The following is a 16,502-nucleotide window of genomic DNA, read 5'->3' as shown; positions in this document are numbered from 1 at the left end:
TTGCATAGTAATAGGATCATTTGAATTCCTATTGAATTCCTCAAGTACTTACAAGAGCCTGGACAAGCCTTTCTCAACCCAATCCTCGTTGCGCCCCAGTCGTTCCATAATGATGGTGTAACGTAACACCAGCACACCTGATTCAAATTAACAGCAGCGTGATGATTAGTTGACTACTTTCAGGTGTGGCTGTTAGAACTACATCAAATATTTTTAACGGCTGGCCTAGACCACAGGAGGTTGGTGGACCCTTCATTTGGAAGGAGGGGACTCGTGGTAATGGCTGGAGCGGGACAGGTGGAATGGTAGCAAATACATGTTTGATGCCATTCCATTCGCTCTGTTCCACCCCTTATTATGAGCTGTCCTCCCCTCAGCAGCCTCCATTGGCCTAGACGGTAGCTAGACCTCAGAACCACTATAAATATTAAAACACAAATATATTTAAATCATGCAAATAAGAAGGCTGCGACAACCTTGTGTAAAAAACATTTTTTTAATTATATTACAATTAAAGAATACACAGTAATACCTTCAAGTGTGTGCCAAAATGTTATCCAGCACCAGGTAAACTCATGTATCCATACATAGGAACTTATATAATATAGCACATCTTTTGAAAGCATATTACAACATCTGCTATTAAAGGAACATATTCACAGGTCTCTGGCACAGAACTCTCCCTACTCAGTGTTTTGCCTGACTACGATGCCAAGCTCCCTCAGCCCCCTTCATCCTCTCCCTCCCTCCCTCTGAACCTAATCTCAACCAGCCCCCCTCTGGCCAAAGTTCCGGAGCCCCTAAACTGCCTATCAACGAGACACACAACACCCTCGGGACTAAGAGTTCTCTCATGCCAACTCGACAACAAGACGACAACAAGAGAACGATCGCAGAACTCTTAACATAAAGGAGGAAAAAAATCATTCCTATCTTCAGACGGTGCTCTAGCAATGTCACACAGAAAGAAACCGAAAAGACAGTAAAGGGTTAGTGAGGGATTAAAAAGAGGGACAATGATACACTTGGACCAAAATCTACATTTCATGTTGCTATTAAAGCTAATTTAAGATGGGATTCCATAGGTGGCTGATGACTGTCTGCAAGGGGGTGGAAAGAAAATCATAGTGACTAGTTATTTGGCAGGAATCGGGTTTTCATTCCGGCATTATTCGATTGTTTGTTCATAGCGCTGCACTTACAGAGGACAGGAATGGGTTCTATTTGTCTCTGAAAGTAACTGTCAGACCTGAGCTCAAATAGGAAGATTTCAAATACTTTGCTTGTTAAATCTGCCTGCCAGCCAGATGGGTGGGATTTGCTCTTTTGGGCCCATTCCATTAAAAACAGGCAGACAGCCACAATCAAACACAGCTAAAGTGTTTTCAGAGATTTCACAATACTATTTGAACCCAGGTTTGAGTGTATGTCCATGTGTTGACTTTTCCCTTGCCTCTATACAGGCTTCGCTTGTTTGGTCTGAACCTCAACCTTATTTCACCCCAATCTCCCTCCCTCCCTCCCTCCCCTCCCGCTGACTCCCTTGGCAGCAATAGCCTGGCAGACAGACTCAATCATCATTTCGCTGTGCTTTTGTGCTTTGAAAAGAAAAATCAAACACACTTGGATACATTTCAGACCAGATGATTTTTAAAGCAGGGATCAACCACCTCTCGGCTTCGACAAAAGTCAACCCCCACCCCCCCTCTCTCTCATAGCTATCGAGATTTCAGTTCTGCTCCGCTCTGACGTTTAAAGGAAGTTTGTTGGACAGCACCATTGATTAATTTTACAATAATGTCGTTTTTGCATTGTGACAGGGTTGAGAGTCGTGCACACATCTTTCAATCGAGACTTTTTCCAGGTGTTTCCAAACCCATTCACAAATCAACACATTTAGTGTTCAATGCCTATCGCCAAGTGATTTGCTCAACAATCTCTGTCACACTGTAAGTACAATCTCTCTGGTTAAAAGAAAACAAAGTTATTTTCAAGGCACATCATTGAAATAAATTCCATAACCACTATCCAGCAGTCTCATTCCCTGAAACCTAGTGAGCACGAGACGTTGAAGAGATGGCGTCTTTTCAACCAAAAAGACGTCTGCTTAACGTCTTTTCAACTTCTTTTGCTCCTACATTCAGTATCTGTAACAGTATCTGAATCAGTATCCTCCCCTGCTAATACACCTGCCCTCCAACCACTCAGTCTTTCTGAACGTGCGCTATGTGCATTAGAAAATGATGTCGCTGAAAATGAGAAATCTCATATCTGGCCCACGTGTGTTCCGCTTACTTAATCATTGCCTCACATTAGCTGATGGGAGGTTCTGTGCAAGAGAATATTTTGTTTTCATTTGACAAGTTTTACTCAGTTGTTCATTTCAAACGCAAACTGAAAGAGTAGTACATCTGTGCTCCTAACAGTCATGTACATAGGTCGTTGACATGAATGTAAACTCAAGAACTTTATCTTTCTCGGTTAGTTTCTTTTCGCCCTCCTTCAGTGTATGGAGAGAGTTCAGAGGTAAAATCCATCAACAGAAATGTTAACATTGTTGGTCACAAAATGAACCACAGAGTCGAAGCACGAATCTGGCTTTTTCTTCTTTAAAACCCAAGCCTGCCTACCAACCAACCGCCTACTTCTTCTTTAAAAAGCACAAGATGGTCATATTGCTGTGTCTCGAGACGCCCCATGACCACCAGGGTCACGGTAAAACTATGGTAGTAGAGTAGAGTAGGGAAGGTGCCACCGGGAGGAGGGAGGGAGGGAGAACACCACGAGCTGCCTTCATTGATTGGATTTCTCCTCCCTTCTCCTCGCCCAATGGTTTCCTGTTCAAAGACAAGTGCATTTCATAAACAGAGCCAAAACAAAATGGCTGCCACAACAACAAAATAAGCAGTTTAAACCCCTAATTAGGTTGACTGATTGAACCCCAATAATGACCAGCCAGGTGCGAGTGAATGGAAGCTGCCATCGGGAGTTACCAGTATGGTCAGTGTTGACTTTAAGCTGCGTGGCAGGGCAGGCAGGCAGGCGTCAAGTGGGTAGGGCGTACCTGGCAACCGCACCAGGGGTACACCTTGAGGAGTACTCGATGGAGGCAAAAGGGGCTAAAATCAGTTCTTCACGTGCCCCTTCTTCACTCAAGGAGGAGTCAGATTTACCATTTGGCTTGGGGTGGAAGGGGTTAAAACAAAGTGTTCATCTACTCCAAAAAGGGGTGGAGCTGGGGGGCAAGGGGGTGGATGTTCGGGGAGTGTGTAGCAGGGTCAAGACCTGAGTAGGGATGGAGGGAGGAGGAGGGAGGGGGGCACACGACAACAGTCACCAAGGCTCACCAAGGCACAGAATGACATTGGGGAGAGTACTAGAGAAGGGGGCAACCAGGTTCCTAGCTTCCCTGTTCTACACTCTCTCTACCTTCAACTAGCCTGGCCTTCTGTCTGTCTGTCTGTCTGTCTGTCATATATTTATATCGATATACTCTTCTTTTTTGTCTTTTCGTTAAACGAGAACATTTAGGAAAATAGAATAGAAAATATAGACTACACTATCACTTTCAGTGACTGATAGCTTATTTTTTTTCATTGCAACGTTTTTCTAAGTCTTTTGTGATTTTTTTTGGTTATTTTTTTGGTCAGACCTGCCAAGTTGTGGACTGGCCCTTTTTGATGTGTTGGAATGCCAAGCTCTAAGGATTACGAGAGAAACTCAGGCCTAAACGGTTAAATGTTCAGAAGGCCAAAGATATGCCTCTTCCGTCAATATTTTATACTAGTGTGCTTGGCTTTGGAGACAGTGCTGTACATTTCTAATACATTACATTGGTCTTTTACAATGTCCCCAAAGCTAACAGATATAGCAGAGAAAATACATTAATCTACCTTTGAGTTAGAGAAATGAAAGCATTGTTATGATTAGTTTTGATGCAATACCTATTCCTCTACAGAGAGCTGATCATTAGAGCTGGCTTTTTATTTTTATGCACTTCTACAGCTTTGACTTGTCAATGTGTACCGACCGTGCACACACACACTTACGCATGCACGCCTGCATACACACACACACACACACACACACACACACACACACACACACACACACACACACACACACACACACACACACACACACACACACACACACACACACACACACCCGCATACACACACATCTAGAACTGTTGGAACTAGGAGTAGACTGATGACAGCAGGGTAATAAATGGACCTATTAGTGAATAACAAGAACGGTTAGCCTGATCCCGCTGATCCACTGTCTTCCACTCCACAATGCCCAGTTGTAAAACAGGGTCATCAATCAATCAATGCTTGAGAAAGCAGTACCTTTCCGTGTTTTATTGCTACATCAATATGCTACTGAAAAGTAAAGTATAGTTTTCGATTCTGGGGATGCACCGTGTGTGAATATTTAGGGAATAGGGTGCCATTTCAGACACTTGCACCATATAGGGAATAGGGTGCCATTTCAGACCCACTTCTAGTGTCGTGTTCGGTAGTGTGGAGTAGTGGTTAAGGAACTCAGCCAGAGGGAGAGATATCAATGTGCTGCCCTTAGAAATATTGACCCTAATGTCCAGTACATTTGGTAACATTGATTGGGGATTGTAGATTAACAAGAGATATGTTCCAATAGAACGTTATTTTTTTTCTCCATCTGTCCAAACACACACACACACACACACACACACACACACACACACACACACACACACACACACACACACACACACACACACACACACACACACACACAGTTAAACACACACGCTGAGTTCCCATTGACAAGTCAAAGCTGTCTGCCACCACACCACAGAGGTCCCCAACAAAACCACAAACTGCTCTGCTATATCCGAGCCTGCAGCCACAACAACAGGTAGAGGTGAGGGAGGTCTGGGGGTCAGGTTAGGCAAGATAAGCGGGACAAGGGGTGATAGGATAGGGGTGAGGTAGGGTGTGGTGTAGGGGTTAGGACAAGAGAAAGTCAGGAAGTCAGCCACGACAGGAACATCTACAGTCTACTTCCTGGTTCCAGGGAATAAGCGCCAATGGGGACATTGGGGAGGGGTGGGGGAGGGGAAGACCACAGCCGCTGTTTGCTGGGGGGGTTGCGTGCTGGGGCAATGTTAGGGAGGGTAGGAAGGAAATAGGAGGGTACGTGGGGCTGGGGTCATAGAGGGCTGATTGGAGGTGTGGCCCTCAGGGGCCCCCTGGTGGCCCCTAGCAGTGGTGCGGCTGCAGTCTGTGGGAGGAATGCTGTGTGTAGCTGGCGTCGCTGGAGCTGCTCTGCAGGTTGTAGTCCTCCTCCTCGCCGTCCAGGAGGCCGTCGTCACTGATGCTCTCGTCCACGCTGTCCCCCTCGCCCTCGCCAAGCTCACCCTCGCCCAGGGGGGACTCCATGCCTTCAATGTCCACCTCTGCATAGAGAGAGAGGGAGACAGACAAACTGTTAGTCTCCACATTTCATGGAATCAAATCAATAACTACAACAGGACTTTCAGAGAGATAGAAACAAAAACAAAGAGAGCGAGATGGAAAGAGAGAGAGGGAGGGAGAGAGGGAGATAAATAGAGAAAGAGAGAGAGGGAGATGGAGTGTGTGTGTGTGTGTGTGTGTGTGTGTGTGTGTGTGTGTGTGTGTGTGTGTGTGTGTGTGTGTGTGTGTGTGTGTGAGAGAGAGAGAGAGAGAGAGAGACAGAGAGAGGGGTACAAAACAGCGTTGTTGTATTTTGTTCGTGTTGAACTTTGGGCATGTACACTGAGGAGCCCTCTCTGTGTGTCGCCGGGCGGATTAGGGCCGGATTTAGACGGCCATTAACTTTGTATAACAGGCAGGTCTCTGTACTACCTCCAGTAATCTCTCCCCCTACTGATAAACATCCCCCACGTGTTTACCACCCTCATGATCAGTAAACAACAACACCCGTCTCCTACCCAGGGGCCTCCAGGAGCCAAGTAGGAGAGATACTGTATACATTTTTTCCACTAATTGGTATTTTGACAAATCACATCAGATTTTTTCACATCATATATTTTTCAGAGCTGATCTGATTGGTCAAAAGACCAATTAGTGAAGAAAATATCAGAATTAGACTGCATGTGCAAACGCAGCCATCGAGCTTGGTCAACTCGGTTCCCATTTAAAAAAATGGCTGGAACGTGGTCATATGATTCAAGAGAAGCCATCCATGTAATCGCCCAATAAACGGTCATTTTGAAAGTTTCCTACAAAAACCTTGAGGGATTAACTTAAATTAACTTCAGTTGGAATAAGCAGAAGGAGCAGACATGGCATCCTTAACTGCACCAGCCCCTTATAGCTCAGCCTAGCTCCAGTCTAGTTCCAGTCTAGCTCCAGCCTAGCTCCAGTCTAGCATCAGTCTAGCTCCAGTCTAGTTCCAGTCTAGTTCCAGCCTAGCTCCAGCCTAGTTCCAGTCTAGCTCCAGCCTAGCTCCAGCCTGGCTCCAGTCTTGTTCCAGTCTAGCTCCAGCCCGGCTCCAGTCTTGTTCCAGTCTAGCATCAGTCTAGCTCCAGCCCGGCTCCAGTCTAGTTCCAGTCTAGCTCCAGTCTAGCTCCAGCCCGGCTCCAGTCTAGTTCCAGTCTAGCTCCAGTCTAGCTCCAGCCCGGCTCCAGTCTAGCTCCAGTCTAGCTCCAGCCCTGCTCCAGTCTAGCTCCATTCTAGTTCCAGTCTAGCACCAGCCCGGCTCCAGTCTTGTTCCAGTCTAGCATCAGTCTCGTTCCAGTCTAGCATCAGTCTAGCTCCAGCCTAGTTTCAGTCTAGTTCCAGTCTAGTTCCAGCCTAGTTCCAGTCTAGTTCCAGTCTAGCTCCAGCCCGGCTCCAGTCTAGCATCAGTCTAGCTCCAGCTCGGCTCCAGTCTAGCTCCAGTCTAGTTCCAGTCTAGCTCCAGCCCGGCTCCAGTCTAGTTCCAGTCTAGCATCAGTCTAGCTACAGCCCGGCTCCAGTCTAGCTCCAGCCTAGTTCCAGTCTAGCATCAGTCTAGCTCCAGCCTAGTTCCAGTCTAGCTCCAGCCTAGTTCCAGTCTAGCTCCAGCCTAGCTCCAGCCCGGCTCCAGTCTAGCATCAGTCTAGCTCCAGCCCGGCTCCAGTCTAGTTCCAGTTTAGCATCAGTCTAGCTCCAGCCTAGTTCCAGTCTAGCTCCAGCCTAGTTCCAGTCTAGCTCCAGCCTAGCTCCAGTCTAGCATCAGTCTAGCTCCAGCCCGGCTCCAGTCTAGTTCCAGTCTAGCATCAGTCTAGCTCCAGCCCGGCTCCAGCCTAGTTCCAGTCTAGCTCCAGCCTAGCTCCAGCCCGGCTCCAGTCTAGTTCCAGTCTAGCATCAATCTAGCTCCAGCCCGGCTCCAGCCTACTTCCAGCCTAGTTCCAGTCTAGCTCCAGTCTAGCTCCAGCCCGGCTCCAGTCTAGCTAGCTACAGCCTCTGTGTTTAGTAATAGTGTGAGTGGCAGCAGAGTAGCTTGACCTTGACCCCCGGGCGTGACCTCAAAACCAGGCCGGGTTCAGCAGGAGTGTGTGGTCTTCACCAGGGGTCGAGAGGGGCATTGTTTGTGTGTGTTTACAAGTGTGTGTGTGTGTGTGTGTGTGTGTGTGTGTGTGTGTGTGTGTGTGTGTACAGAGCAATAAAGTGGACAGTAGTTGTCTGTGTGTGTGTGTGTGTGTGTGTGTGTGTGTGTGTGTGTGTGTGTGTGTGTGTGTGTGTGTGTGTGTGTGTGTGTGTGTGTGTGTGTGTGTGTGTGTTTCTGGTGTGTGTGTGTGTTTCTGGTGTGTGTGTGTGTCTGGTGTGTGTATGTGTGTGTGTCTGGTGTGTGTATGTGTGTGTCTGGTGTGTGTGTGTGTGTGTGCGTGCGTGCGTGCATGCGCGCCCGTGCGTGTGTGTGTGTATGTGTGTGTGTTTGCAGGTGTGTACAAAGCAATAGACTGGCCTGTAGTTCTCTCAGGCTTTGTACAGATTGAGGTGTAGGCGAAAGCACTATAGGAGTCCATCAAGTCAACACTGTGTCCAGAACAGGCAGGGAAGGAGAGGCATCACAATAGACTAGAGCATGGTAGAGGGAACTAGGTTGTATCAAGGGCCTGGAGGCTTCAGGGCAGTATCCACTCTATGTAGTAGAGGTGGAGGTCAGGCAGAGTCCTGCACTGAAGCTGTGGATAGTATTGATCTCCATTACATGTGGATCAGTGCTTCTGCTAGATAAGGAGTGGTTCAGTGGACTATTCAGCTGTTTTAAGGAACGGTTATATCAGGTCAAGTGAAGAGGTCTGGGCCCCTCAAGCGGGGTCAGTGGCTTTAACGAAGCTGTGAACAATATAGAGAATTGGTCTGTATAACTTGGCTTGGTTATATACAGATGGGGTCGGTGACCTGTTCACATTATGTATGGATCAGTGGCTATACACAGTATAGTGATTTGTGTGTCTGTACAGATGTAAGATCTTAATTTGATCACCCTGTTGCAGGAGAACTATCTTTTGCAGGAGAATACTTGTGGTGTATTTGAGGTTTAAAAAGGCTTCTAAAGTTTGTTATTTTGTATCAACCCCTACAAAAATATAAATTAATTATAATCCACATAATAATTCACATTTTCCTGCTGTAGCAAACTGGCTCAAATAGAGATCATATCCTTGGTAGATCATTGGCTAAGGTAATGCAGTGGTGTATAGGGGTTCTGTTTGGTGCTGTTTGGTACTGTTTGGTGCTGTTTGGTGCTGTTTGGTACTGTTTGGTGCTGTTTAGTACTGTTTGATGCTGTTTGGTGCTGTTTGGTACTGTTTGGTACTGTTTGGTACTACTTGGTGCTGTTTGGTGCTGTTTGGTACTGTTTGGAGCTGTTTAGTACTGTTTGGTACTGTTTGGTACTGTTTGGTGCTGTTTAGTACTGTTTGGTACTGTTTGGTAGTGTTTGGTGCTGTTTAGTACTGTTTGATGCTGTTTGGTGCTGTTTGGTACTGCTTGGTGCTGTTTGGTACTGCATGGTGCTGTTTAGTAGTGTTTGGTGCTGTTTAGTACTGTTTGGTGCTGTTTGGTGCTGCTTGGTGCTGTTTGGTGCTGTTTGTAACTTACTATATCTTGTGGAAAAAATGAATTCTGTGCTAGAAAATACTGAGTGTTCTACTCAAGAGCTGCAGTGCTGCTAGTTCTCGCTCCCCTCGACCACTAATTAGTTCATTTACGGTCATTGACTTGACCTAAAGAATCCCCACACCTGGTTCTAGTGATCCACATCAGTTGTTAAATCAAAGGGGGGTCAAAGGATAAATGAAAACCACATTCATAGGTTTCTAAAGGCTTCAGGGAGCAGCGTGTGTGTGTCATGCGTATGTCCCAGCGTACCTTGCTCTGAATACCTTGTATGTCGTGTGTCATGCATATGTCCCAGCGTACCTTGCTCTGAGTACCTTGTGTGTCATGCGGGTGTCCCAGCGTACCTTGCTCTGAGTCGGTGGAGATGGTGGAACCTAGGCTGTCGGTTCGGGTACGTTCCACGCCTCCAGGCATCACCAGCTGTTCCAGACGTCGTTTGAGGTAGCGGTGCTCTCTCTGGAGCTGCTCTTTGGTGTTCAGAGCCTTTCTGTCCGCCTCCTCCAGCTTCTACAGGGGGAACACACACACACACACATTTAGAATGACATTGGGGCGTGCGCACACACACACACACACACACACACACACACACACACACACACACACACACACACACACACACACACACACACACACACACACACACACACACACATATTTAGAATGACATTGGGGCACACACACTCACACACACACATTTAGAATGGTATTGGGGCACACACACACATTTAGACTGACATTGGGGCAAACACACATTTTATACTTGACAGACGTGTTCAAATACATGTGTATTTGAGTATCTGGTATTTAATATACTTTTTCTGTGTATTTCAGTATTTTCAAATACACAAACCAAAACAAGTACTTTTATTTAAGTATTTGAATGGTTATTTGTAAAAAAAAATATATATATATATTGTGTACCAAATTTTATTTGACAGTATTTTCAAATACTTATTTCAAATAATGTTTTCAAATACCTGGGTTAAATGCACAAGAGTGTATTTTAGTCAGTGTATTTTGAGAATTTTAAAATACTATCCAAGTGTATTTCCAAATACATAAAAATGTTCAACTACTTGTGTTTTCAAATAAAAAGTTTCAGAATACTTATTTCAAATGTATGTGAAAGTAATTGAGATATTTGAAATAGTATTTGAACCCCGATCTGACCCTTGATGGAGTTTTTATTAGGAACAACAATGAAACACTGTCAATACAAAAAAAACAGAATATTTGTGAGTTCATTATGTGCTTGCACTCATGAGTTATTGATTTAACTGAAATCATTCTTCATATGATCATATAGATTTACTTCTGATAGCTCAAACTCAGCTGTTTGGAGGTTGAGCAATACGCACACACGTGCATGTTCTCACATTAGTGATTATAATAAGGAAGTGAAACCATAGCAACAACATGACTTCAGCTGACCCAACGGCAGATATTACTCACACACTACCCAGATTGCTACACAATTCCAACCAAGGGATTTTTAAACAAGAACAAGAAAATGAACCAAGCGCTGTAACCCCGTGCTTTTAGAGATTCCTACTAACCAAACTAAAACCGTAGATATTAGAACACCAGTACACCAGAGGACAGGCCTATGTATCGTAAACAGGATGTGAAGAGTTAAAAGAGGGTTTTTCCACCGACCACACGCTCTCACCCACACAGTCCGTGCAACAGCTGTGGAGAACTAGACTGTAACCATCTGACGTCTACTGCATCGCAACGGTAAAGACACAAACTGGAATTCGTTTTGCAACTAAAGTACAGCCCTGCCACTTCGTTTGATAAAAAGTTGAGGGACCTGGTTAGAGAAATGTAACCGATCCCAAATTCATCAATGAAGTTATATTCTTTAAGACTCAATCCGCTGTAATTTCAGATTGTACCTTTAATGCAGGAAGTAAACAATGTTGGAGCGCTTGCGGTTTCGTAGCGGTTCAAAAAAAGAGTATCCACCACCCTTTGTAACGGTCCTTCTGCGGTCCTGTTTACCGACTGTATTAAGCTTCCCACCGCCATTTCAACATCTAGTTTTGGTTTACATTTGGTTGAGTTGTCAACTAAAGTCAAATCAACAAAAATGTCCCCATGTCATTGCATTTAGGTTAAAAGTTGGGTGAAAAATACTAAATTCTTTTTTCAAATCTAGTCAGTTTTCCATGCTGATTCAATGTCATCACCATTTTTTGGTTGAAAGGACATTGAAACAATGTTGATTCAATCCGTTTTTGCCCAGTGGGTTGTCACTTGGTGTACATGAGCTGCAACAAGTAATGAACTGTAGAGGGGGCTGACCCAAAGCCAACCCCAAATCCAATTATAACGTTCGACCGCATATCTGAAAATCATCCCCATCTGACTCCAGATTTTTTTCCATGTTCTAAAAGTTTCTCTTTGTTGACTTATCATTTGTAACGAGCAAGGGGGCTTTTTTTCTTCCCTGGTCTGGGGAATGGGAATGCAACTTTTTGCACGCTAGCCATTTTTTTTAGGGCTTAACGGCTCTGATTGAAAGATTAGAGTATGTTTTCTTATTTTAGGAGAGATCGAGAGACAGAGAGAGAGAGGGAGAGAGAGAGAAAGACAGAGAGACAGAGAGAGAGAGAAAGAGAGAAAGAGAGAAAGACAGAGAGAGAGAGAGAGAGAAAGACAGAGAGAGAGAGAGAGAGACAGAGAGAGAGAGAGAGAGAGAAAGAGACTTAAAAAGAAAGATGTAGAGAGAGAGTAAGTGCCTGGCGGTGCAGGGAGACTCTCTGAGGAAACAGCAGCTGAGCTCTGAGCCTCTGAGGTAGGATCAGGAGGTACTTCCTGAGGACAGGGAGACATTCCTGACCTACTTCCTGTCTGTCTGTCTACCAGTGGGTAACTCTCTGGGGTCCTTTAAAAAGAAAAGGAAAAGCTCCAATGCAATAATTTATTCACCTCTGGAGTCCGACTGGGCCCAGTGGCATAATTATGACTTATTATGATTACAGTACTCCCTTTCAAAGGCCTGTGGTTTTGTGATTTGACGTTCAAGAACTTTCAGTTTCCGTTGTTCTGGAATTACAGAATAAGATTATGTCTGTGGCCCGTAGAATTACAAACGATAGAATGATCTTCCAAAACACCACCAAGTTTGGCGACATCATATTTTGTTCATTCTAGTAATTGTACATCGACACTGATGTCCCTGATACGGCAATTCTAGAATTCTAGAAGGCTGCATTTAACATTCAGTGTGGCTCTGGTTGTGGCTGTGTCTCTGTGTGGTCGTGGTACCTTGATGTGCATCTTGGCCCTTTTCAGCAGGCTCAGTGTGGTGTGTCTAGTGCTGTCCGGACCCAAAGGAACCAGCTCCTTCAGCTGCTCGAGGTACAGCCGTAGTTTGGCACGTCTGTAACACAAACAACCAGAGGTGGAGAGTGGTGAGGAGGTGAGTTGAGTCAGCAACACGTACAGGAAAGGCTCCTACACTGCAGGGTCAACACAGGTGAAGTAGAGAGATCCTTTTGAAGTCATCTGTGTGGTAGAAACACAAAGGGCACAAATGCACGCAGAGACTGAGAGGAGATGGGGAAGGGAGAGTAGATGGCAGAGGTTCGCTAGAGAGCGATCCGAATCACGTGACCGTTCTGTTGGTTTTCATGTCCGACTTTCATCTGGAACTCAACCACAATGCTTATCAGGTGTGTGGGGGGGGGGGGGGGGGGGGGGGGGGTCATGTCAAAGTGAAACACGCTGGGAGCATACACATCCTGGTTGCAACCACTGTCAAATCCGGGGCGGAGAAATGACATCCTAGCGCATTGGCAATGCAAACCCTTTCCATATGCATGACAAAAGGCAGAGTCTCATATTCCGTAAGCACTCTATAGGGTGTTCACCCATAAAATAATCAATTCATTCAAGGTTTATACAAATATGTTCATTCCGTCAGAAAAACAATAGTCCAAACCCCATGTCTCTACCATATGTGGTTCCAACGTTACAGACGATTCACTCTGAGAATGTAGCATGTTTACGGTGAAGGGAATGTCAGCACAGGCATGATCAACAAGTGGTCACTGCTCCATAGAACTCTGTGGCGCTGCTCCAGGGCAGAACCGCGCTAACGTTGCTCGTCAACTGACAAGCTAACTAGCGGCTGCAGGTTCGTGAGTGAAAACATGGGCTTTTTCTACATGAAGCCCGCTGAATACAAAACTAAATAGGGAATAAATATATATTTATTTACAAAGAGTATTTCCCTTTAAATTTCCATAGTGTCACGCCCTGACCTTAGAGAGCCTTTTTATTCTCTATTTTGGTTAGGTCAGGGTGTGACTAGGGTGGGTACTCTAGTTTTTGTATTTCTATGTTGGCCTGGTATGGTTCCCAATCAGAGACAGCTGTCTATCGTTGTCTCTGATTGGGGATCATATTTAGGCAGCCTTTTCCCACCTGTTTGTTGTGGGATCTTGTCTATGTATAGTTGCCTGCGAGCACTACATTGGCGTCACGGTTCGGTTTGCTCTTTATTGTTTTCTGTGCGTTTCACTCGAATAAAGATGATGAAACCATTCCACGCTGCACCTTGGTCCGATCATTACAACAACGTTCGTGACACATAGAAACATCCCCTGTCAACATAGATTGATCGCCAATATAGACAATGAAAGCCAAGGATATCAAGTTGATTTTAATTGGTCCAACCAGCGGCAACACCTCCAAATGGTACCACCCCACAACACCAAATATGGAAGAGATACAACCAAGAGCGGCGCAGTCTAAACTAGCAACTGTCCCAGCAAATTAACCCTCTTACTTCTTCAACACTGTCAAGAACAAGTATATTAATGTTTTAATATTGTAGGGAACAATCTAATGATTCATTCTATGTACTGTATAATGACATAGGGAAAAGAAAACTAGTGTTTGACATTCATTTTGTTGCACCCTCTTGAATTGCTCCTTTTTTCTCTACGTTGTACGGTGAACGTCCTATACTCTATAACACCCAGCTTCCCCAACTGCTCTTAACACACACACACACACACACACACACACACACACACACACACACACACACACACACACACACACACCACACACACACACACACACACACACACACACACACACACACACACACACACACACACACACACACACACACACACACACCTGCAGGTTTAATGGCCTGTCCAAACAACACAGCCATGCAGGTTGCATAAGCCCCGACAGCCGCAGTGTGTGAGTGTGCTTTCTGTCACATTATGTCATTGTATAGAGAGAGAGAGATAGTGAGAGAGAGAGAGGACAATATGCTTGTGTTGAGCACTGCCTCTGGTAGCAGGAGAGCCAAAGAGATGGGCTACGTCCCAATCGGCACCCTATTCCCTAGATAGTGCACTACTTTTTCAGAGCCCATTGTGCACTATCTAGGGAATAGGGTGCCATTTTGGGATGCAGGCCGGGGCCTTTTACTTCAACCCGTGAGCAAACGGTGGCGCTACGAGCAACCAAAATTAATTGTAAACTGCAAATTGAAAAGGGTAATCAAACATCAATAATGTGGGGGCCTTGGTCTCACAATGGGGGGAGGAGAGGAGGAGAGGTGGTGCAGGAATACAAGCTGACCATTTATGACCTGCAAGTGATGAAGAGAGGATGGAGGGATAAAGGGATGAATGAACGAGGCTTCGGCAATATGCTAGAGATGATGCTCCACCACCATAAAACATGAAATCAACATTTAAGGAGAGAATTTATCTTGATGCATGTTTTAATCAACAGTTAAGGAGAGATATTATCTTGATGCATGTTTTAATCAACAGTTAAGGAGAGATATTATCTTGATGCATGTTTTAATCAACAGTTAAGGAGAGATATTATCTTGATGCATGTTTTAATCAACAGTTAAGGAGAGATATTATCTTGATGCATGTTTTAATCAACAGTTAAGGAGAGATATTATCTTGATGCATGTTTTAATCAACAGTTAAGGAGATACTATCTTGATGCATGTTTAATCAACAGTTAAGGAGAGATATTATCTTGATGCATGTTTTAATCAACAGTTAAGGAGAGATATTATCTTGATGCATGTTTTAATCAACAGTTAAGGAGAGATACTATCTTGATGCATGTTTAATCAACATTGAAGGAGAGATATTATCTTGATGCATGTTTTAATCAACGGTTAAGGAGAGATATTATCTTGATGCATGTTTAATCAACATTTAAGGAGAGATATTATCTTGATGCATGTTTTAATCAACATTTAAGGAGAGATATTATCTTGATGCATGTTTTAATCAACATTTAAGGAGAGATATTATCTTGATGCATGTTTAATCAACAGTTAAGGAGAGATATTATCTTGATGCATGTTTTAATCAACAGTTAAAGCTGCAAAATTGTACTTTTTTGGCGCCCCGACAAAATTCACTTAGAAATGGGAGTTATAAATCTGTCATTCTCATTGAAAGCAAGTCTAAGAAGCGGTAAATTTGTTCAATGTGCACTATTTCTATGCTTCCCTTTTGGTTTTGTACAGCAGCTTCAAACAGCTGGAAATACAATATTTTTGGTTATAGAAAATATATTTCACAGCGGTTTAGATGGTACAATGATTCCCTACACTATACCAGGTTGTTTTGTCACATAAACTGAAATTAGGCGAACCTATAGAATTTTTGCAACCAAGAAATGGCGGATGCATGTTTTAAACAACAGTGAAGTACAGATCGTATCTTGATGTATGTTACGGTCGTAAGCTTACAAATGACTTGGCCTAATCTATGTCCAGTTTATTTGCAGGTTGGTTTGCTATTACAGTGTCGGTCCCAAACCAGTCACGACATGGGCTACACATATCCAGGGCCTGACAGCCTGACACACTGACCTAAATATCACAGGGCCTATGCCTTTACTGTCTCCTCTACTCTCTCCAGGCTATATCTCCTCCTGCCAGACTCATGGCAACGCTGGCCAAGAAAAACCCACACAGGTGTTCTCAGAAAGACGTCGTAACGTGAGTCGACCGCCCCAAAAACTGAGGGGCACGTCACACGGCCAAGGCATCTTTAGAACCAAAATGGCTGCTCTGTGTGTATATTGTACTGCAGTGTACGACCTTCAGAGAGAAAAAACCATTGACCCAAGGGGCTCCAGATGCCAACGCCCCAAAATGACCACCTAACCACAGCCACACCAGTCAACACAGAAAAGCACTCGATAATTTGATGACAGTCGTTTGAGTGATGTGTGGTAGAATTAACAAATGTAAAACTACTTGATGCTACACTGGATATGGGCTGTGTCCGATAGCGTGGCGTGTTACTGCAGCAGAAGAGAACAGAAACCAGTTGCATGAGGTTTCTGCATGATGCAAATTGAATA

At 44.5% G+C, this 16,502-nt stretch overlaps 1 protein-coding gene across 1 annotated transcript in view; it reads right to left on the bottom strand.

Moving 5' to 3' along the window:
* Nucleotides 1-477: 477 nt before the first annotated feature.
* Nucleotides 478-16,502, bottom strand: part of LOC106602277 (max dimerization protein 4) — a 43,383-nt gene continuing 27,358 nt past the window's right edge. The window contains exons 4-6 of the mRNA XM_082974139.1: nt 12,399-12,513; nt 9,467-9,629; nt 478-5,443 (exon numbers count right to left, since the gene is read on the bottom strand). Of these exons, the coding sequence (XP_082830265.1) occupies nt 5,247-5,443; nt 9,467-9,629; nt 12,399-12,513 (475 nt within the window). The 3' untranslated portion in view covers nt 478-5,246. The remainder of the gene's footprint in view (nt 5,444-9,466; nt 9,630-12,398; nt 12,514-16,502) is intronic.

This window comes from Salmo salar, chromosome 04, assembly GCF_965601325.2.
Source record: "Salmo salar chromosome 04, fSalSal1, whole genome shotgun sequence".
Classification (NCBI taxonomy): Eukaryota; Metazoa; Chordata; class Actinopteri; order Salmoniformes; family Salmonidae; genus Salmo; species Salmo salar.
The sequence above is the reverse complement of the archived record's forward strand: the minus strand, read 5'-3'. Positions and strand labels throughout refer to the sequence as shown.